This window comes from Osmia bicornis, chromosome 5 (genome assembly GCF_907164935.1).
Source record: "Osmia bicornis bicornis chromosome 5, iOsmBic2.1, whole genome shotgun sequence".
Lineage (NCBI taxonomy): Eukaryota > Metazoa > Arthropoda > Insecta > Hymenoptera > Megachilidae > Osmia > Osmia bicornis.
Genome location: NC_060220.1, coordinates 4,674,077 through 4,697,907, shown reverse-complemented (window position 1 = coordinate 4,697,907; position 23,831 = coordinate 4,674,077). Strand labels below are relative to the sequence as shown.

At 45.3% G+C, this 23,831-nt stretch overlaps 1 protein-coding gene across 3 annotated transcripts in view; it reads right to left on the bottom strand.

The window, feature by feature from the left end:
• The window catches only part of LOC114880410 (puratrophin-1-like), a 193,485-nt gene that overhangs the window by 86,704 nt on the left and 82,950 nt on the right, over nt 1-23,831 (bottom strand). For all 3 annotated transcript variants that reach the window (XM_029196401.2, XM_029196409.2, XM_029196424.2), the window contains 2 exons: nt 4,524-4,724; nt 3,427-4,399 (listed from right to left, as the gene is read on the bottom strand). In XM_029196401.2, coding sequence (XP_029052234.2) covers nt 3,427-4,399; nt 4,524-4,724 — 1,174 coding nt within the window. The remainder of the gene's footprint in view (nt 1-3,426; nt 4,400-4,523; nt 4,725-23,831) is intronic.

Here is a 23,831-nt window from a genome sequence, read left to right as displayed (position 1 = left end):
ATAATCCGCTTTAGAAAATCTCACCTTCGCGTATCGCCGATTACATTTTGCAACGAACGCGAGCGCTTAACACAATTTCTAACAAGTATATGTAACCTTTATGGTCCAAATTGATTCGATCACTTTACCCAGACAAAAGAAAGGGAAAATACTTATCCGCGCAACAAAGCGTGAAACGAGGTGTCAAGAAACAAAATCGCACACGATTTCACCCTCGTTCCATCGATTTTCATTCGCAAGTTTCTATTTCCCAGCAATATTCGATAATGCAAATAAAATATCGATAACATTATCGGTAATAGTCGTGATCGCGCAGGAATTTCCTGAACAAAACTGCATCCAATAAGAATATCGACTCGAATTGACTCGTAACCGAAGACTGATTGGGTTTCCGGACTTTATGACGCGTCATTTGCGATTTAAACGTTCGCATTCTCCATTCATCCTTCTCTTTCACGGTTAACCAAGATTAATGCCTCGGATCTGGTTATTTATTGCAATTTCTGCAAGCGCAAAACGTACGATATCGATGGAAAAGACGGGGACGTTCCTAAGAAGGTGGAAGCTAACAGCCTCGTGGAAGATCGTTTCCAGTTTCCATTTGCGTCTTTAACCGTTTCCGCCAGCTGCGCCAGATTTCAGGTAACTTCCAATGGAAAACACAGTCGGGATAATGGTTGCGCGAAGTCGTCGACGGATAAATCGGTCAGGTTCAAGGAAATTCTAGAAATTCTACGAGTAACTCGGACAGAGGCTCGCGGTTTCCATCGGACCATAGAAACGAATTCGCCACCCACTTCGAACGGAATCATTAATATTTACGTTGAAATTATAACGAAATGTAAGAACAGCGACACAGACAGGATTCATCCATCATTGCAAACGTTTGGAAACGAGCCCTCGAAATGGACGGTAACTCTATCAAGGGCCAAGGGTTTCTCTGGTAATAGGAGGAAGCGAGTAATGACCTTCCGCCCCGTTGTTCCTCGCGTCCTATGGGATTCGCGGCGTTCGTTCGCTGGCAAATAAACCCATAGAGTAATGGCCCGTGTAATTCGAGGGTATTTATTCGCTTGGCTGAAGACTGACCCGACGCGACGCGACGACGGCTTCATTCGCGCCTAAATTTCACGTTTATCTCGCGTTTCGATCGTCTCGTTGCCCTTAATGCCTGATATTTAATACGACCGCCAGGCAGTGACTTGCCGGGGCAAATAGCGTGCGGAGTCGAGCGATCTAACTCAATTGTAGAGAGCAAGGGAATTAAGGGCCTGAATTAATCCAATTGTCCTGCTGGCTAATTGAATTGCCAGGGAAATGAAAAATCAATAGACGAGACAGAATATCGTCTACGCAAACAGTTGCACTCGTTGACGTTGCGTTGAGTGATATTAATTAGAAACTGAATGAGTTTATCGACAAACAAAATTCATAGAAAACATTATAATAAAAAAGATGTTACATACTTCCAGTGAAAACGATCCTGAGGATAGGAGGAAAGAGAATACAGGAATCGGTGGCTATTTGGCGTGAATACAATCGGAAGTAGCGATCGAGCGACGGAGCATGAAACGCAGACACTATTTTATCCTGGCGTTTAACATCGTCCATTATGTACCGCATGGAGAGCGGGCGGGTAGAGGTGAACAGCCTCTGTTGTGGTAGCCGCTTGATTCCCCGCTTAAGCAGATATGATTGAGGACCGCCATAGAGACGATCAATGAGCTACTAAGTATAGTCAGCCGGTGGAGGAGAACGTTCAATCAAGCCGTGCTACACGGCCTCCAACACCGAAACACTTTAATTCGATCAAACCTCCAGGTATATGGTAGCTCGTCCAGAAATCATCTACCTTCATGCTTCGCTAAACGACAGGGCGCGTGCTTTTCCAAAGGAATTACGCGAATTTTTAATTATGTACATCGAGGTTTTCTAATTGCTACCTTTTCAGATTTATCCTGGGGACAAATTGATCAGAATGGTGAAGATGTTTGAAAGTCAAGTTATTCGAATGTCAATCGCAGTGTCAGCATGGAAGAAGCTGCACCGTGGCTCGTCTAACGCCATAGGATCGGACGTGAGTTCGCGCCGGCCGTCGCGTTTCATTACCGCTCGGCCTATTGTGCGGTACGGCTTCTCGTTCGTCCACGATCGTTCCAACCACGACCCACACCGTTTCGCGTGATTCGTCCTCGCTTAAGGACATAATACAGCCGAGAGCACTTTGCCCACGCTCGACTGTCCACCGATTTGCCAAATAAATTATTTCCTTCTTCCACTGGCGAGATCAAGAGAATTCGGCAGACTTTCTTAGTATCAAAGTATCAAAGTACTTCGAAAGATATTTTTATTCCATCATAAACAAAGTTATCCGGCACGATCGGCAGAGAAAATTCCAGTTCAAATACCATTTCACCGATTGCCTTCGAATTCGAACAATGCCAGGAATCCCTTTCAACGTCCGACACGCTAGGAATTAAAGGCGGGAACGATTCCCGTTCACCTACGCGATGACACCGAGCCGCACTGGCACTGCTTACCTACCCGTTACGTAACCGTGTATCCAGAGGAGACAAATACCATAAGTCAGCGTTACCTGGTCGCAAACACGCCGCTAATGGCTGCTCGAGCGGGTGGGTGGCGAACGTTTCGGAGCCGGGATCGCCGCTTCGCAAACCTGTCGGCGGCGGCGATGCTAAAGAATACCGGAAGACGAGCGTAGGAGGACGCGAAAACAGATCGCTCGAGTCACGGAACTTCACGAGCAGACGCGCCTCGGATACCTCGGTTTATTTAAAAAAGAGAAAAAGAACTAAAAATTATTACGCGCTTTTAACTAAGCGAGGTAACACGGCAGTCGTGATTTTACAAGACTCTCTAATTCACTGCGAAATCTTCAAATGCAAATCGACTGTTTAATATCGATACAAGGCTGAATCGTGTCGTGTTTACGCTTGGTGGAGCAATTTCAAAGGGAAACGCTGTCTCATCCGCCATTTCAAGAATCGAAACGACGAACCGTTCGAGAGAACGTATTAAATCGCTTTTCTCGCGGGTACAATCGGGTACAACTCGTTCCTGGAACGTCACATCGGTCTTTTCGATTGTCAGGGTCCTTTTACAAATAACAAACGCAAATCGAAGCAGCGTTGGAAGCTCTTGAATGGTCGGCTACGACGTGAAGTAGCCACTTTACAACCCTGTGCCGCCTACGCGTCGCTTCCGACAGAATTTCAAGTTCATCGAGAGCTTCGATAAATCATGCGAGCTAGTCCGCGTATGAAGTTGTTCGGAATAGTCGACTAGGCGCTTTACGTTTTGTAAAACACGAATAGAACGGGGTTCTTTTGATCCCGTGGGATTATCAACTCGAGGAAAATATATGGTAATATCTCGATTCGAGGAATAAAAGATTCAAGTACTCACCGAAACCCATCCGAACTTCCTCCTCGTCGTCGCTGTCGATGTGCTTGATGCCCGCGATCTCGAAGCTCTTGGCCGACTGCTCCGTCCTCGTCTTCATCGAGGAGGAACAGTCGCAAGTGTCCTCTCCAGCTCCGCAGCCGCATTCATCCCCGGCGCACCTGCAGCCAAGCAACGGATCGTCGGTGTCGATGTTCCTGCAGGCTGGACAAGGAAACGTGAGGTCGTCTAGCGAGACCCTCTCGATCTTCCTCTCCACGGAGACCAGGAGGTTACCAATGAACGCTGGTAACTCGTCGTCGCAGACCTCGTCCACGTGTCGCACGTTTTGCAGTCTATCTTCCCCAACACCAAACCCCTTTCCATCTTTCGGACCAAGAACAGCTTGGTCCAATCGTAAAGGTGTCTTCAAGTCCTCGGGAACGAGGGTTTTGCTTCTGGTGTCGCACCTAGTCGTCTCCTTCCATTTCTCCATGGTCGTCGAGGAGACAACTTTGGCACACCTCTTCACTTTGACGCGACCATCGTCGCCAGAAAGACTAGAAGAGTTGTTTGGACTGGGTCTGATCGGCATTCCGTTCAGATCACCGTCCAACCCGGCTTTCCACGTGTCCATGCTCGACGTCGACCTGGACTTCATCACCGCGTGACCAGTTTCGACCTCGCCGTCCACCGTGCAAGCTTCGTTCGAGTTTTTGTACTCCAACCTGTCTATCGATCGCGTCTCTTCTCGGCGATGCTCCAACACGCAGCCTGGCTCGCGCGGTCTCCGAGTCTCCTCCCGGGATCTTCGCCGTGGCCGCATCATACTCTTCGAGGAACTCGACGATTGCGGCCCAACCAAGCTGCTACTCGTCCCGCTCGAGTTCCCCTGCCTCTTTCGAGACACCTCCCGCCAGTCCATGAACTCCTCCTCGCGGTCCCAGCCGAGGAACCCTGGTGCCCTCATCGACGTCGTTCTCCAAACTACTGCGATCTGAATCGAAAAATATTATTTTCCAGTTTGATATTTCTGTGAAATCAGTGCGTTCTACGGAAGCTCGGCTGACCAAGCATTCGCTAATTGAAACGAAAAAAAGTGACAAAGGAACGTGACTCACCTCGACGGTATTCCGTTCGACGGTTTCACCAGCGGCTGCTTCGCCGCTCCCCAAGGTGGTTGCAACTGCAGCTGCGCTGCGTATGCAGAGGTAACATTCCCCGAGACGTAGCGCGGAGGCTTCGAGCTCTCCTAGCTGTAACACGAGGCCACGTCTGCCCAACGTCAGAGGCCAGCCTTCCGGTACCACCGATTCGTTATCCTGTAACCAAATAACAATTAATTAGTATAAACGGTGTAGATTGAAATAATAAATGATCATCCGATAAACACGCAAAATTCGCGTTTATTCGCGTTACCCTTTTCCCACGTCAATTCGATGATCTGTAGCCCAAGGGAGAGACGCTGAAAAGGGACAATCAAGGACGATTAATTACTAGTAAGCCGGAAGCATTGCGGCTAATGAAATTCCTCTAAATAAGTTACACGCGAAAGGAAGGGTAATTGCAGCGAAGCGCGCACGGAGGGAACTTTAATCAAGCTGATTAGGGAGTAATCAACGCTACGCGGATACGCCCAAAATTGAGCCAACACGACGCGACGTGCCGAATGACGTCGTACCTGGCCTGTCCCACGGTTTCTCCAATTTGACGAGCGAGAATGCGGTCGGAATTTAATCAGATTCAAATTGCGTTAGCCAGCCGTCGAGAAAGGAATTAGAAACCAGATGCATCCGAGTTGAGATACGTTAACGCTTCTCTAAGAGATCGACTACGCTTCTGGATGTGTTCTGATCAGACCACTTTGCGTGCCATCAGTTGTATTGAACTTATTATTCAAACGATAGATTAGTTAATTGGTTCACCGAGTTGCTAGTTACAATTACGATTCGATGATTAGAGTTTCTTCGCATTCAATTTTTCTCCCCTGTTAACATCAATCCGTCATAAGTTTCTTTATTGTTACACTTGCAAATGAATCTTTGTTCCACCTTAATTATCATAATTTTCTTCATTCGCCTTCAGAAGAGAAAAATTTCAACTTTTATTGATGCACAATAACGGTGTTCGTCTTCTGGCCGCCTTTTATCCTACGTTTCACGGAGGTACATACTTCCAATTGACGGGCGAATCCAATCGATTCGAGCGGAAAAAATGCGAAGAATGAACGGTAGATTCCAGGAGTTTTTGTCAGAACGTTTCAAAGGGCATACTACCCTCGTGCGCATCGCCCACATGCACCGAGATGCACGCGGCCCAACGTGTAAGCAATTAGACGGTGCAACACGCGAATAAAAGCGACCGGTAGAATGCTCACACCTTGCCTGCATACCAACCGCAAGGAAATTAAACGAGACGAAGATACTGCCGCAAGTATGCGGCCTTTTTATCGTCTTCCTTCTTCAGGAATTTCGTGACGTTTCGCTTAAATGTCGACCGGTATGACGCAAAGAAAGAAGCAACACAAGAGTTTGTCAAAATAAAGGGTGTATTAATTCTTGTTATGAAAATTGCGTAATGCAACACGTAAGTCCCAAAGGTGAAAAGGCTGTTAAAGAAAGAAACCTAATCAAGAAAGTAATCGCAGTGTCAATTTAGCAAACACATCCAGCCGTCAACGGTGTAAGAGGCAACAATCAACCTGATATCTTCGAGTCGGTCAGAGTCATTTAGGAATTCATTACGCCTATTAATTCAGCATAACGCGTAAGCCCACTGCCGCGCATACATCAACGCCCATTGTGCCCAGTCGATGCACGATATCGATAGCGAACAGCTTGACCGGCCAAGCATAAATAACGACGACAATAAAATCGCGAACAACCCCGAAGAAAAATTATTCGACCATCGACGCGGTCCAATATCTCCCTTACCGGAGGTTGTCGCTCGAATTCCGTCTCGATATCGATCGCGAAAAAGCATTTCCCACGCGCGCCGATTGCCGCTTGTTCGCCAGTTCGCCGCGTCGAAAGATCATATCGCTTCGAGGGGAAGAGGGTTGCGCAATCGAAGCGGGAATGCGGCTTAATTAAGCCGACCGTGTTACATACACTCCCGTTCATAAATCATGGGACATTTCACCGTTTTAGAATTACACTAATACCTTATAGCTAACTATTTCGCCATGGTTTTATTATGAAATTATCTGATCCGATATCCGAACGTGGATCAAATAATTTGATTGGTAAAGTTATAAAAATTTCAAACTGAGCCTAGGAAATGTCTCGTTACTTGTGAACGAGAGTGTACATACGTGTGTCGCGTGCCACGTGTTGCGGTTTTCTTTGCGTGTCCTATCGGAACGGTAGCATAGGAACGCCGTCTAATAGGAACTGCCCCAGATTCCGGAACTCTGTGCTATATACGAGTATGCGATCATACCGCGAAATGAATGGACAATGGTTTCGTTCAGAATCGGAAGCCGAGTACGCTTTGTCTCGAGTACGGCGATTCGGTCGAATCATACACGGGAAATCCGTTTGATGGTAGCTAAAGTTGGAAATCGAGAAAATCAAGCCGATATGGCGATTCACATAGGCCATTCGTTCTAATATCAATTCGCTTTCTACTTGAAACTCTACTTTCTTCTCACTACAATTCTTCCAATCAAACACCCCCTAGCTACATGTGTCTTGAAAGAAACCTACATCCTTTGAAACAGAATCTACACGTCCGTATCAAAGAACTTATCAACCTATAATTCATTTTAACGATACAACTTCATGCGTTTCGTTCTGGTCCACCCAAGTGCAACGAACGCCGACAGAGTGCACACACCTGGAAGACAGATGAAACGAAAGAGAAGCGGTTAATATCGCGTAATTTCATCGACTAGGAAACGCTATAAGGTGGCGGGTCGCGGGAGCAATCACCGGAATGGACGGCGACAACGAGAAGGAAATCGGCGTGTCGACAAGAGGCCGGACGTTTATGATGGACGCGATAAGAAACGAGGCCCGTGGCTGTCACCGCGTGTCTCATTAGCGGTAAACGGTCCGCAAGAGATGTATCTACCGCCGAAACTAACCGGCTTTCACCTGCACCGTGATTTACCGATGCAGCGCCCTTCAATTTACGTCGCGCCTCGTGTGTTTCGACCCGACCGGCATTCGCGAAGAAACACGCGCCGGATACTTAGAGATAGGAAGCGTGTAAATCAAACGTTCACCGGCTCCTAGAGCTCGCGCACGCTTCGCTCTGGATCGTTAAGCCGGCTCGCGATCAGCTCGCAATTTCCTCGGGAAGTCTGCCATAAAACCATCGAGGAGCAGGCGTTTTCTTCCCTCGACTGAATGGGTTCAATCGCGACCAAACTGTAAGTGGAGAAATTGGATGATGGGGAAACGCGTGTAGATCGGTTAGAAAACGACAAAGAATCGTTCGTTATAAACGAGAGTGTCGATCGGATATCGATGCGATCGAACGGAAAAATTCTTAATAAACGATCAAACTGGAATGAAGGCGTCTTGTACCGGATGCCGTCAAACTGACATACGCGTGTACGCGATTGACGAAGCCTCGTTAATCCTAGTTCCTACTACTCGCTCGTCTACCGAGAAACACACACGAATGGCTTCTTACCTGATCCAACGAGGATAGAGGTTGAACGAGATCGATTTCGATCTTGTCACAAATGAGAAAAAACCGTCCGACATACTTGTTTCCGGCCGTCTACTTTCCGCGCGAGAAATCAAATTAATCGGCATGACACTGTTACTTCTTCGAAGAAATAAAGGAGATTACCAACACCCAGTTTTCGTATAAATTTTATTGGCAATTCCTTGTACCAAGAATTTTCAACAACTTCCAAAACAATTCATCTGCCTTCCATTCGTTTTTCGTTGGTTCAATTGGAATTGCCAACAATGATTACGCCAAGTACCAAGTAAAGAAAAGCCTCGGACAACACTTTCTCTTTTATCATCGTCGGTTAATTAGTCCAACGATACAGAGGACGCGAACTGAGAAACATGGACGCACGCGAACCGTTCATTAAGCGCATCCTTCACGGTTTCTGCTTTTCTATCGTGGACCAAAGAGATGCGTTCTTGTACGCGTGAAAGCGAGAACGTTTTACGACAAGACGAAAATGCATGGGCGATATTTATGCCCTCGTTAGTCGAGGTACTTTCCTTCGATCGGTACAAGGAAACTTCAAGAATTGAATAGAATTTCTTTCGCGTCAACGATGAATCAACCTTCGATGCATCGATATTCAAGCGCGCGTCTATCTAGCTTTCCCTTAACTACTTGTCTCAACTGCGTCGATCGAACAGTATCGATCCTGATTGCTTTCTGATCGGAACAAGCGTTTCCGCAATTTTTCGCGAAACTGATGATGAGAAGCTTTGAATTTATGCCTGAACAAGTGAATCGATGAAAAATCGCGATGTGAAATTCGATCGAAGGTCGTGCGATGCGAGGATCGCGATAATCCGACGTGTTAATTAGCATCCGCGGTCGCCTCGAACGGGACTCGAACTTATTAACTCGATAGCACCGTCGGCCACGATGAATCGATCGTAATTCACCAGGCGAATGCTCGCGTAGTGGTAGCTGGTTACGCATGTGATCGCAGATATCGTGATAATGAATTGCATCGTCGCCTTAAATGAGTCCTCCCGCTCTATCTTGACTAACGTTATCGTAGCCTGCAGGAAAACCGATCCAACTGGCTCCTGAAATGGTTTAATGAACTTGCCTTTCTCGTCTTATCGATACGTTATATTTTTCTTTCATTTTCTTTTGAAAACTTCAAGTATAATGAAAACCATGAGACTAGATTATAATTCGTCCTTGTATCTTTTTAGTAATGGATGTTGGTCAAGCTTGGTCCGATCGATGTATTTTCATTTACAAGAAATCATTAGCTTTTTCTTAAAGCTTCTAAAACTTGTAACCATTCAATCAACCACAACTTCACCTAATTTCTCCCAAAGAGAACGATTCGATCGAATTACCGGTACAAACTTTCCAACAGAAACGCAAGAAAAATCGTCCAAAACGTCGCGTACAGCTTTCTAGAATAAGGTAGAAGAGTCTAGGTCCTAGAGTCCAAGTACATCCATCATTCGCGTCGATAAACGTTCAATGCGACAGCAAACATCGCGTCGTCGAGCGATCAGATACCGTAAACAGCGTTCCTGTACGCGACAGATAACACACGGCGGACACGAGTTCTGACGGGGCTAGCAAGAAAATGAGCCAACTTTCAACATTGTCGTGGTCGTCAAGCAGATCCTATCGGTCTATGGCTGGTCCGGAGCCGAGCACAACGATCGGGAATCGAGTCAAAGAGGAAAGGGAGTCGGGCGCGGAGCGGAGCGGCGATCGGCCGGCAATTTCACTCGATGCCAGGACACGGACGCAGATTCTTTTCCGGCTCTCGCAACCCGCCATTATCTGATGTGACATTTCATGAAAATATGACGCCGCTCGTTCGTTATTAACTCGCCTACCACCACGCTCCGCCAGCCAATTATCGTTCTCACGGTGTAATTATTGCGATTGTTATCCAGTCCGCGGGGCGAGGCCAACCGGGTCAACTCTCTAAAGGATGCACGTCGCGATTCAACTTCCTTTTTTTACCCCTTAAGGTCCTGGCTGTCTCTCTTTTTCCACACCTGAATACGAAGGATCGTTGCTCGATTCGTAGAACGAGCGACAGACACAATGGGGGTTGATGAAGGGTCGAAATGGCTCGTTCATACGAGACAGTGTATCATTAATGTAAGGTGAGATAGAGGATTGACTGTGCGATTGTTATGGCCTCGTTTAAGCTTAGTTACGAGTAATTGTTTACGTTTAACCTCTGTCAAATATGAATTTTTCAATTCTTCCAGATATTTCACTCGACACTTTCACTTTATTTCCTGCACTCGGTATTCGACAGATGAAAAACTTCCTTCTAACACAGTAATAACGTTATTATAGCGTGAGATGAAGATGAAGTTTCATAAATTTCATCAGGACTACGAGGACGCGTAGACTTAAGACAGCTAAAGAGATCGAGCTCCCTGGCTCCGCGATAGCCACGGCTAAATATAGAGCGTGCAAGTAAATTGCGTCGTTTAATTAACAGACTGCCAATCATTTAGTTATCGACATTCTTTGTTGGCGAACGAGCAACCAAGTCTCCCCCTAGGCAGACGCATCCTGTCTCTGATTATCGAATCGCCCGCATCCTCTCGGTGAAACTAAGTTCACGGTGACTTTAACCTCTGTCAGCATCGTTCTCGACTAACTACACGCGGACACGTGCTTGTCTTAAGGAGTGATCGATGGTGTACAGCCGTGCTTCAGGAAGATCTCAATTGAAAATCATCGAGGCTCGATCGAAAATCATGCCTATCTAATCGATCTCATCAACACCTGGTAATCATGTTGACACTCTCCAGCTATTGACCTATTGATAAACCAGAAGAAAACGTCTCTACAAGTTTTCAGAGACTTTGCATCTTACTTTCAACATAACATCTGTTCTTGGTTTAAAGAGCAAGGGTGCAAGTTCGACACGAATCTTATAATTCAGGAATAAAGAAGATCTACGAAAAAAAATGAAGAAAGATATGCCGTGTTAACGTTCCAGGAAGTACCAGGAACCCATCAGTCTTCGTTGCTTGTGCGAGGCTAACATTAAACAGCCTATTACCCGATCTTTATAGCGCTCTCTAAGAGCATGTCCCCGGGTAATCTGGAATAGAAGCGAGTCTAGTTCATAGTCGTCACGAAGTAACGCGGATGGCGGCTGCCACGGAATCATCTTCCTCTTCAGAACTATCTCGTCCAGGTGCACGTATGCATCTCGTCCGCGTATGCAATCATTACGAACGCTTGCAGCGTGCTTGCACTAGGAACGTTACTTTTCTTCTTCCCTGAAGCTCCGTCTAGGGAAACGATTTCTTGAATCGAGCCGTGCTGCCGTGGTTCGTTTGCTCGTCGACAGATCTCCTCATCAGCATTCTCGACTTTATGTTTCAACAAGGAAGATATTACTTGGTATTTTCGTTAACTGTAATATCGTGATAGTCAACGTTAATTCTTTTATAATAAAAGGAAGATCGATCCTGTGTTAAATGAATGATCAAACGAGCGCTGGTAGCAATCAGCCCCACGGTTATATAATCTATCGTTAATCGTTCGGCTTCGATTTCTTCTTCGCACGGGGAGACGCGTACGGTTCGAAAGCGTAATGCAGTCTGCATTGCGAAATGCAATTTCGCGCGTCGAACGCGTTTGCGGCGTGCATGCGTGCACCCGTGGTCGCGGCGCGGCATGTTTCTTTGCTCGCGCGCCAGCCCCAGAGTCATCTCGATTATGCAAAAACAATTATCTCCGCGTACGTATAAGGAGCGCAATTATGAAGCCGGTTAAACGGCAGTCTGGCCGCGTTGCGAAAACCTCGTAAAAACGTACCAGCCGCTTCTCGCTTCGTCTTTAACTTTTTCAGCGAGTGGTTCTTTTCTTTTTCACCAGGGGCCCAAACAAATCGGGCCTGCTCGAGCTGCTTGTCCACGGTTCTTATTGAAAGTCGCCGGAGGAAAAACAGAGCTACTTGAAAGAGTAATATTACATAGAATAATTATTACGTCTTCATCATTCGCTGGTATTTGAACGTAAATTCTTGCAGATGTCATTCAAAGAAATACCATTGTAAAGTACATTGTAAATCCATCAAGATCCCGTCACCGTTTTCTAATCTTCAACTATTCAACGAGGAACGCGCAAGGGGACTGATACTTCCGGTAAGACACGCGAACACAGTGGATCCTGGTACGCGTGAGAACAGAGGGTACCGCGTCGATGCATCACGCTCCACCATTACAATATTTCAGTAGAGTCGTTTTCATTGTTCAAACGCGGCGCGCATAAAAGCCGCGGGGGGCACTCATAAGCGCCGACTTCGCCGCATGAAATACGACCAGTTTGCATACACACCACGTGTTTCAAATTTTTCCCGCCTGTTCATTGATTGTTCTCGAAAACCGATCGCGAGCCGCAATTACACAATTGTTCCGGCACCGGTGCAGCTCAAAGAAACCGTTCATTAATAATTCCTGTGTCTCCCGCGACAAGATTAAATTCATCGATTTTAAAAACGAAAATGTGAAGTGTACGGGAAGAAGAGACGGGTTAAAACAGAAAGCAGAAAGGGGCTGAAAATTGAATCGAGCGACCCGATAAGTTCATCGGTTGTTATCGGGGAAAAGTTGGCAGCACGCGCGAAATTATAGGCTTCAACGATGAAATAACCGTCTCCTGGCACGTTTTTCTTGAATCGTGGCTTTTCTATCGACTTGACAATAAAGGCGCACGGTGAGCGAGCGATTTTCACGAGGAAACCGTCGACGAACGGTTCGCTCGGTCGCAGAGGTCGACGAACAGCGATTAACCTTTTCCTCTTTAATGCTCAAATATTGCCACGTTGATAGATTCGATGCTGGTGAAATCGCTGCCACTTGGCAAGGCTCATAGTTTCTAGTGGTACGAATCAATCATTAAATTCTTCATGCAATTTAACTGTATAAAATGCAAATTAATTCTAAAATTTATTCTTAAATGTGTAGCTCATGATATTCTCTATGAAACGCATTCTGTTGGGACTAAATCGAATAAAGTAATTTTTATTTTGCAGCATATTTTTTTACGGGACCAATTGGGAGAAATACTCTATAAAATGCAAAAGGCAACCTCCTCCTTTTTCGAAGTCGGTTAAAAAATATATCGTAAAAGATCTGGAAAAGATTGTCAACCTGTTAATTGCCACGAGTATGATGGTTTAATAAATACTGAAATATTTGAGAATAATTTATGTGGAATCCTGTAAGTGACAGAAATCGACTATTCGATCTTTCGCTCTGCGAGAAACGTGAGAGGCTGCGATCAGAAAGAGTCGCGTGGGAACTCTTGGCGCTTAGTTCGCCGCCCTTCTTTTCCTCGTGGAAAATTGAATGGTACGACGTGGATGAATATAGACGATCGTTAGATGGTCGATCTTTACGAATCGAGCCGGTGAAACGGCTTCGATAAGTGCACCGATAACCACCGGTCACAGGGCCGTCGTCTGCACGCGTTCGCATTCAGACGGTTCGGTACGGGGTCATCATTTTATAGCTAGAAATAACGCGACTAGTAGAAAGCTGTTCTTTTCAACTGTCTGATCATCGGTTCGAATGGAAATGAATGGATATATTTAACGAACGTTACTGTGCAAATGCAATTCAGATGGAATTGAAGATAATTTTGTTATCTTTTTAAAGATGGTGTTGCGAAGATTGATATCTGGATGATGCATGAATTTCCACGAAAAAGAATAGTTATTCTTTCACTGAGAGACGATTGTAATTATTCCTCGTGTCATTTAAATTATCTTTCAAAGGAAATAAAAGAAAATCGATGGAGCAAGGTACAATTGATTCTTCCAAGGCAGATCGGTCGCATTTCGACTTTTAAAGCTTCCACGCAAACTTGAAGATTTACGATCGGTTCCGAAGGCAGTCTACTCAGAGGGAAAAGTACTAAGGGAAACCGTTTCGAGGCAGCTGCCAGTGATTTACGAGACGATCGCGAAGAGTATCGATTATCTTGGTGACGTCGCGTCGTTATCTTCTCGTACCCGAACCAGTTACAAGTCGCCTCCACGTTCACGTTCGCGTTCACCCATGGAAATCGCTCGCGAACCGCAACCACGCGATGTTTCTCCTCTTTGAACGCACGCTTGGAAAGCTCGTAAGCTTGGACTTTAGCGACGAGTAATGGCGCTTAAAAGTATCTCGCTACGAACGCGAGTTCCCGCAGAGGAACACCTACAATTACGGGCTATTACAAACCGGCCAGAAGTTTCTTTTCGCGGGCAGAATTTTTTTGTCGGATAGCCTCGGGTGACGGGACGAAAAAGGGGATGGTAATGGAACGCAACGTTTGTTGTGGCGATCACTGAGAAAGCCTGTCGTTGAATATCGACGGTACGATAAAGCGATGCTCCATTATCTTTAATAGTCGCCGACAGATTTCTTTGATAAATGATACGTTCGGAATTTATCTCAACACTTTCTCCAAGAATTTGTACGCGCGAGTCGTAAGGACCTCCCAAACCTCACGATTACCGAAGTTAACTAATCCACTTTTCTAATCAGGAATCCTCGCTTAATCAACCCTCGCAATCTTTTTTCCCTTCGTTATATCTCCTGTTTCTTAAATAATCAAAGTTACCCAAGTTTCTCAAACACCCTAAGCCACCCTAAATTTATTTAAGAACAAAACATCGTTTCTATTTGTCTTCGCCAGGACGAAAACTCGCAGCTCCAAAGATTCGCATTCCCAGAAAGAAGCAGGTAACACAATCGTCAGGGAAGAGGAAGGAAGGCAGAGAGGACCAGAGAGCGCGTGGAGGGAGGAAGTCGGGAACAAATTATATAAAAGGACCACACACGGCGCACAAGAGGGGGCAAAAAGGCTCGGACCCTGTGAGCGTGTGGTACAGGCGAAATATATACGACTTGTCCGTGACTATGCCGGGGGATTTACCTTACGTCCAGCCTTTGAATCGCTCGTTTAGGATGAAAAGGATCGGTGGCTCGACAGCTCTGGCCACGTGGGTGGTGAGACGAGCACCTCGAGCCCGGAAAGATCTCACGGGCTCTTAAGGATCTGCGAAGATTTAAAGCGAGTCGCCCGCTTGGCGCTGGCAAATCGTCCAACGATTCAAGCACGGTACGGCTCGTTTAAATCGGGGAAAACGCCGGCTCCGATTGAGACCTCGGCTTTAACGTGGAACCACGATTGACCGTCTTGATGCGTAACTTTGCCACCGGAGAAATATTACGTTGTAAATTAAAGCCGTCGCGCGTTTACGACACTTCGGGAAACCGCCAAGCCGCGGCCGGCGAGAAATAGTCGTGGTCCTCTGTTCGTTCATTCGGTTTTTCTTCGATTCGACTGCGTCGAGTCGCTTCGCGTCGTGTGCGATCTCCCCGGAAGATTTAAACATTCCTGCTGGGAGGTAATACTACTCCAAGTATGCTTAAATACCACCTTCTTTTTTCCGATACGAATTGCAGCGCACGCCGAGTGAAAGCAGAGATTGATGAAGGTGAAGTATAAATTTAACGGCAGAATTTAACGAGGTAATGAATGGAGAAACGAGAGACTCTGTGCGCCAGCTAGGCAACGATCGGAAGAAGAAAATTTGGTAGAAAGATTAAAATATAGATTCTGATTAACGAATATTATCTTGAAGGAAGTAATATGAATTTCCTCTCCCGTGGAACAACAAGCCAACCCTGTTTTATTTCTAAGTCAATCACGATATTTTCTCTCCCACACGAGTTCAATTATGTCCAGAGAAAATATACTCGTTCAAATGTCTTTTACTATCTTCTACTGACTTCTATTTCCCGGTACAACTTGTAGGACATATCGATACACGCGCTTAATTCAGCAGTGCTGCAAAAGCAAAGGGAAAAAAGGAGCGGGAAAGCGACAGATATCGCTGATCGCTTGATAAATCGTTCTCGCAATCGTCGTTGTCGTCGTTCTGCTCCCCCGCGAAAACGCAATTACGGCCTCGTGTGGAATTTCTCTTCCGGCCAATATTTCAGCTCGCATCCCTGCGGCTGCATTGTGCATACATTATCGCGCACAAAGTCACGCGTACCGCATGAATAATAATCGCTGTGTTGCTCTGATTATAGCGCGCCGTCCATTTCCGCCACGCCGCCTCTGAAACCCGCGAGACTCGCACACGACGAGAATAAAACACCGTCGACCAAGTACCCGGGAAAAACCGCGTCTACCATTCCTCGACAACTAGCTGTTCCACTGTTAAGAACGCTACAAATGACTTTTCAATATATCAAAACCGTTATTATACACGCGAAACATTGCGGAGAATAACGAGTGAGATGTGAAATGTCAGCCACGGTGGATAATTGAAATTTAGTATACATCCGCTGTTAAAACGGAAAAAGAACAACTGAAAACGTGCTACGTTTCTCTTAACAAGTACAAATATTGATTCAAATCAACAGAAATTCTCGTATCTTGTTTTAATTAACGGAGTAACATCAAATCCAATTAAACGGTGCTGCTCTTCTGGCGAAAATTAATATCCCGATGATCGATCGTTGAACTGGTACCCTCGCAACTTTGTACCTCCCTGCGTGTGGTCATAAATCCATCGATAATTATCGACGATAAGCAAAAGCGAGGATGTTGCTTTTTCCGCTGGCGCGTTTATTAAAAACCGAAGCGTGCTGCTGCTCGATTCGCGCGTCCAGGTGAAACAATTAAGAAATTGTTTCGGCCGTTAACCCAGGAGGTCGTGGCATGATTCATTGCCAGCAACGCCTTCCGGCTCGTCTAATGCGATTCTAATAGCAACGTGCCAAACCGAGTAGACGCGGGGATGCGCTCGTTCGCTTCCAGCTACCCAGCCGTGCAAGTTGATCCCTCTGCTTTTTCCGCCCGCGCTTCCGCGCTTCCTCTCGCTTCGTACAACAGTTACATACTGATTACGCGCTCGTTCTCACAGTTGATCCTCTTCCTCGTTTTAAGGTGACGGAATCGGCGAAATTAACACGCGCTTTTTTGCCATCTCGCTGGCGATGGGATAATCAGCATTACGATTCTAACGCGGATTTAACATTTGGCTAGCCTTTTAACATTTAACTCGAAATACGCGAACCGTAAAGTGTATTAAAGTGAACGCGGATGGAAATATAAATTCACAAACGTAGAGAAAGTGAAATTAAGTAGAAGAACATTAGAAAGTTGTAAATTGTTTCTCAACTGAAATTTGACTTTGCCATCTTGTTACTAGTTTCTACGATAATGGAAACACGATTGTCACCAGCGATTTTTTTTTTTCAAGATTCGTGCCTGGTTCGCAGACACCGAGAAACGCACTTGACCCGCTCTCGTTCGTACACGAGCACATCGGTGTATACTTAAATCACGACACGGTGACTATTATGAATATCACGCGTGATGTACGACGCTCCTGAAGGTGGCCTTTCGCCGATGTTGATTACGAGATTTTATCAGAGTGGAAAGCTGACAAGCGGACACGAGGCTGGAAACCAGACTTCCTCGCGTTCAACTTCGATTCTTGTTCTCCTGTCGGTACGTTTGCTGAACAGTGAGTTGCGGATTCTTGTTTAATTGAAGCCAGATGAAGTTTAATAACTTGCACGGTTTAACGTATCAATACGTTCTGTGTCGTACGAAATTATATTCAGATAAGAAAAAATACGGTTTCCTTTCCAACAACTAACTATCCTGGACTTTGTGGATGATACAAAATTGCGATCCCCATAGCAGTCAATAAGATAAAGAAATTAGGAATTAGAATTCCTCTGATCGACGATTATGGTTATTGAGGGAACAAATGGGGTTATTTAGAGAAAGAAGCTTATCTCTTCCACGAACTTTAATCTCGGATGATAGGATTCGGGGGATAAACGGTTGTTAAAGTAACTGGAGGGGAAATGCAATCGTGCTGACAAAGCTAACGAAAGTACTTAGTAATGCGAATTTGATCGTTCTATTCGCATGGTTTTTCTTCGTTTACTTGCAAGAAATTCAATATATCAAGTAAACTGGAAAGAAGAATTAATCCAGAGGAAGATATTCGTCTATTCGCATTCCATTTTCTGCCATTCAAAGAAGCCGTAGTCGATTGGCTTATCGTTCATGCACCTATGCTTCATGCCTTGCTTTATTATCCTATAAAAGTACACCGATCTCTCGCCGTTTTCATGAAACATTCTAAAATATTATAACCTGTAAAATTTCTATCGTCGTTCGTACAGATGTTTCTTTTCGTAGTAGAATAAAACGATTTTAGTCAGACATTAATCACAGCGCCGTACCGTGATCGATTCGACGCTGACGACTTGCGCTATTCCACGCCATTAATTAATAAACTTTGCACCAACGAGACACCCCGCATGGCACAAAATTGTTCTTCATCTCGCACATAATTGTCAATAAGAAGGAAGTCGATCATCCCCGCGTGTAACGAAGGTTCGAGGGCATTTACGAGGCTCACGCACGCCGTGATCTATGCGGCCCATAGTAATGCTCTCCCCGCATCCAATAAATCAAGCGAGGCTGCTTATGTGTCTGTTCATTAGTTTCGTTCCGGCGGCGAGCATCGTGCGCGATTATCTCGTCGATTAATCTCGAAAAGCGATCGCACCAGCAGCCACTTCCACCATCGGATCAACTTCGTCTTTCGCGGGGCATATTCCCTCGGGACGTTTGCTATTCTTGCGCCCGAGTTCGACCGACTTTTCCACCATGAGATAAAATTATGGTTCGCGATTTTCGACAACAAGTCGAACATTGTTTTACATCGAAATATGAAAAAGTTAATCGAGTCACTTCTCATCGTCAACGTATTTCTTATACTTCTACAAAACCTGGCGACCTCGAACTCAAACGCCTATCTCAATCCTTGTACAAAACCTTGTCGCACGTTGTGTCGAGCGATGACACGCTAATAATTTCTCGAGGCAACCACAGCTTGTCGCTTTCTTCTGAGAAGATTCCAAACGACGTGTTTTCGGCGCGATATTTCAGCAAGCGATTCAGCCAAGCGAGTGGTTGCTCTCAGGTCGCAACAAATGACTAGCGCCACTCCTCTGACGAGACCGTACAACCTCCGCTAATTACTCGGTAAAATGAACGAGACCTTCTCAGCCTTATCTCATCTGAAATATCGTGACCGAGCCAGCTTTATTTGTATATAAAGATCTCGGGGACAGAGACGAGGAGACTCGAATTTTATGTCCGTGTTGCTGGGAATTCTTTTCGAAATTGTGAAAATTATGTGCTTTTATGGTAACACTCGAACGATAGAATTTTTCCCATCGAAACCACTCCATCCAACCCTTTTCAAGCAATTAAGCCCATCGAATAAAACAAAATCAACCATCCATTAACGCGTTAAATGCCGTAATAAAAATGTACATAAGCGGTAGATTCATTTTTCAATCTAAACTTTCCACTAGTTATCTTGCAAAGTTGATATTATATTATCAATGCTACGTGAAATTAAAATTAGATCGAAGCTGTCGTTATCTGAACGTTCCGACGTCTGAGAATTAATGTGTCTTACCACTGATGTCCGTTTCCACTGTTAGGTACCGTAGATACCGAACAACTTTTCATGTTTTAACCTTACCAATCTTAACCGCATTCTCTTATAGAGGAATCAGAAACCGAGCAACGCCAACTTCCGGAGAGGCTGATATCAACGCAACGATTAATCAGTTATCTCCCGCGGAACGATAGACTCGCGAGAAAGAGAGAAATAGAATGTGTAAGAGAATAAAGAGAGAAAGAGAGAACGGTTGGCTCGATGCTTCTCAGATTTATCATCGCCTCGGGCCACGTAACTGCTGGCCGAGCTGGTGTGCATTCAATTGCCGTTGCCAGCTTATTCGTCTCTCGTTAATCCCGGCCGATCGTTTGTTACCTCTTAACTCGCGATCCACGGCCAATTATTCTCGGCATTACGATTAAGTCGGCAAATGTACTCAAGGCGGTCCCAGGTGATCGTGACGTCGGTGGCGGTGGTGGTGAGTTATCCGGTGACCACGATGTTTGCCGAACAGGAAATCATTAACATACCTAATAATGCAGAGCTTCGAACGGTCGAGGAACGGCCACGCGGATGGAGTTACGCGCTCTGCCGACGCGGAAAACGAGCGGAACGCGCGGAGATCGGTTAGATCGTTTGCAAAACCATGGCAAAGGTTTGTTCTAGATTTCTTTTTTATTTTTAGATTGCCTTGGAAAGTTTCTAACAGAGATTTTGAAAGCTACATTTCCAAAAACAAGAATATTCCCGAATATAATACGAAAGAATATCTTAAAATATCAATTATACGAAGCACCAGGAACCGCCTATCAACGTGTGCAATTATAAAAAAGCTAGCATTTCATTGATCGTTCAAAACACTTGCCCGCGAGGCTTGTAGCTTATCTGAACCGTTGCAAATATCGAAACGAGCAAACCACAGCAATTAAGCCATCACGAGTAACGTCTAATTCAAAGGCAGTCAAGCCTATCCGCTAACTTGAACGCTGTCGACGGGATTCGCTTGGTGCGTCGATGGAGATCCTCCGCGACGTAAAGCGGCGCGAGGTAGAAACAGCCAGACCAAGCAACCTGGCCTGCTAGTTAACGTGTTAATCCAGGGGCAGTTACTCTTCGCATTAGATCCCGTTCGCCACGGTAAGCAGCTTAAATTGTCAAGCAACTCGGGCCACTTCTACGCGGAGTGAAACATCCTGTTGCGAGCCTAGGAAACGAGCGTAAAAAAACACTCATCGAGAGAGGGAAAGAGATCTAAAGCAACCCTATCCCTCGAGGAATTCATTAACGCGTAATCGTTGCGGCTGTAAAACGGGATGTGAATGTCGTGAGAAATTGCTGGGCGGAAATTCACGCGAGAGAAGAAAGAACGATATGTATGTTTAATCGTTTGATTAAATCCAAATTAATTGCTCGTATCAGGATATTTCGTATTTCTATTGCGGAATTTAAAATAAAAAATAGATTTAACTTACGTGTTCGTAGGATTATTCGAACGTAGACATCCAAATGTACATACCTGAAACAGAAAAGAAAACGTTGTTAGTGAAAAATGCAACGAAAAAGAAAGACAAATTGATCGGCAAAAATAACGCGACAATTAACGATCATCGTCCAAGCTTTGGACTGCTTAATTATCGTCCGCCGTCATCGTACGCTTTCCTCGCGTAAATAACGCGACGCCGATACGCGCGTCCGATTCATTTCCGCCTGTAAACGCGTGTACACGCTTGCCTTAACGCTGCTAAACAGCTGTCACGGTAGTCCGATAGAACGTTCACGGTGCAATTAATTGCAATCGTTCCGCGGTAGCAGGTACGCGGCTATGTTTTCACGTAGAACTCGTTTGGCAGGATCCAATCTGGATGTGTGTCTAACACGTTCACTCCAGAGATAGATAATTTAAAAACAATTGTACAATTTAATGTTCCAAATTTTCCATAAATCGTTAAGGCCAATCACAAAGTATTAGATTGGGAATGAATTTTTAGTAAATCGAAAGTACTAACGATCCAACTTCTACCCACGGTCGCTAATGGAAAATAGTCGTTTAGCTGGTGGTACGTGAAAGAAAGCATCTCTATCGATCGACTATTGGTCGACTATCGATTAGTAAATGTCGGCCCGAAGCGATCACTTGGTATCGTTTCCATAGCGTGAAATGTTAATCGTTGGAACTGGTTAAAGCGAGAACGTACAGATACCGTGGCTTCATCACGCACCATCGAACAACGATAGAAGAGTATCAGGAGCAGATAATTGCAATTAACGGAAGCAAGAGAGTATCGACCAGTTCTCTTTATTAGAGAGACTACGATGAATATTCGCGTTAATATCGGTTACGAGATCGCCGATTGTACATGTATCAACTGTTTCAACGATACCACTCGACCGTGAGCAGCTTTTCCTATCTCGTCTTAATTACAGCTTCCAAAGGTGTGGCATGATTCGACTTTGTTACATCAAACCACTGTAGAAACGCGTGTTTCAGCGGGTCACCTTTGGGTGTTCTGTTTCGTGGAAGCTGAACCTTGCGGGGATATCGATTATTGATCTCGCTGGTCCAATATAGAAATTGAAACAGTGAAAAGTTCTAAGTTGCGGCTAAGAATAAGTATCGTTTGAAATCTGTTACTATCGCGTTTGAAATCTTTCAATTCAACGATGCCCGGCAAAAGCATCCCTTAACAATTGAATAACTATCCCTTCGAAATCTCAATTCCATTCTCTCGTTGGCCGTTCGTACGCGATATCGAGCAACAAGTTTATCGTGTCGATAATCATCGCGCCATTGGAAAACGTGATTTATTAAGCGGACTTCGTGGCCCGAACGCTCACTGACCTGCCTCGTTATCCTTATCGACGAAAGAATATCGTCAGGAGCAGGCATTTCCTGCTCGCCGACGTCACGTCGCTAATAAGATTGCGTTTACGCGCGCGCGTTCCTTCCCCCGCGAACGACGTGCGCGTATTTTTCGCAGAGTCCTCGACCAAACGACGTTCTTTCTTTCTACCCTTTACGTGGGGAACATCAGTAAACTGGCTGCGACGCGTGCGTCGCATATATACGTCCCGTGGACGCGCTGAAAACGCGATACCCGACTCGGACGACGACTCCGAACGTGTTCCTTGAATCGTCTCGCGCGTGACATCGATCCTCGGACGTTTATCGCGAAGACCTGCGCGATTTTCTGACGAGACGAGAATTAATGCGATTGATCCGGACGTTGAATGGTTGAATGGTTGAATTGTTGCTGAATGAAATTCACTGTTCAATGGAATTTATCGGAGAAACAATTAATGAATGATTTGCAAAAATATGATTATTGCAACTGTACGAGGAATATTTTCCTAAGGAACTGGAGGAAAAAAAAAACAGAAGATACTACTGCTTAGCATAACGGAGCGGCGACGTAGCCAGAGCAGCCGGCACACCCACCTCGATCCTGGGTGGCAGGTCGTTGGTAATAACCCCATAGACCGTGGTGGTAGACCACCACGAAAGTGCAATCTACGCTTAATGGCGGCAGCCGCCATGAGATATCGCGATACCAGTTCTCTTCGCGTCTACGCGCTAGCACCTTAGACGAAGAAGTGGTTCGAGACGATACCGAGCGACGTGTTTACGCGTTGAATTTCGTATTCCGTGCCCTTGGTATTCGAAATGAGCTGATATTCAAAGATTCGCGAAGAAATTTTGTTGTGAACGCCACGAACGATCTGTTTTCTTGCTTCGTTTCCATCCTTGGTTCCGATATCGGAGTTATATATAGAAAATGAAACCTGTTTGTACGGCTGACGTACAAATATCACTATATTTGTGGATTGTTATAATAATAATATAAGACAGAAAAATTGGAAGCATAAATTTGAAAATTAAACAATTGGATTTTAATAGGAGAGAATACTGTAGCGACAATTTGACCCAATATGCTAAGTAAACAGGTGGCTAAGAAACCCGTCGTTATTGCTTGAGAGAAGGAAAGCATAGTGTTGCAGGTGAAACACTTCAGTGAACCGAAGCAAATTACAAGATACGGGTCCATGAATGAGAACAGTATCGCCTAACGAGACGTTAGAAGCGTACGAATACGTAAATATCCGAGGGATCTGCATGAAGAAGGAAAAGAACTCGTTCGCTGCATAATTCAACAAGGCGCCCTCGTCAAAATCGGAATTTTAAAGTTGGGAAACGTCCGGCTGCAGAGTGGCACGAAAATGTATGCACGACTTTATGGTCCCGAAAGAATATATCCTCGTTGTCCTG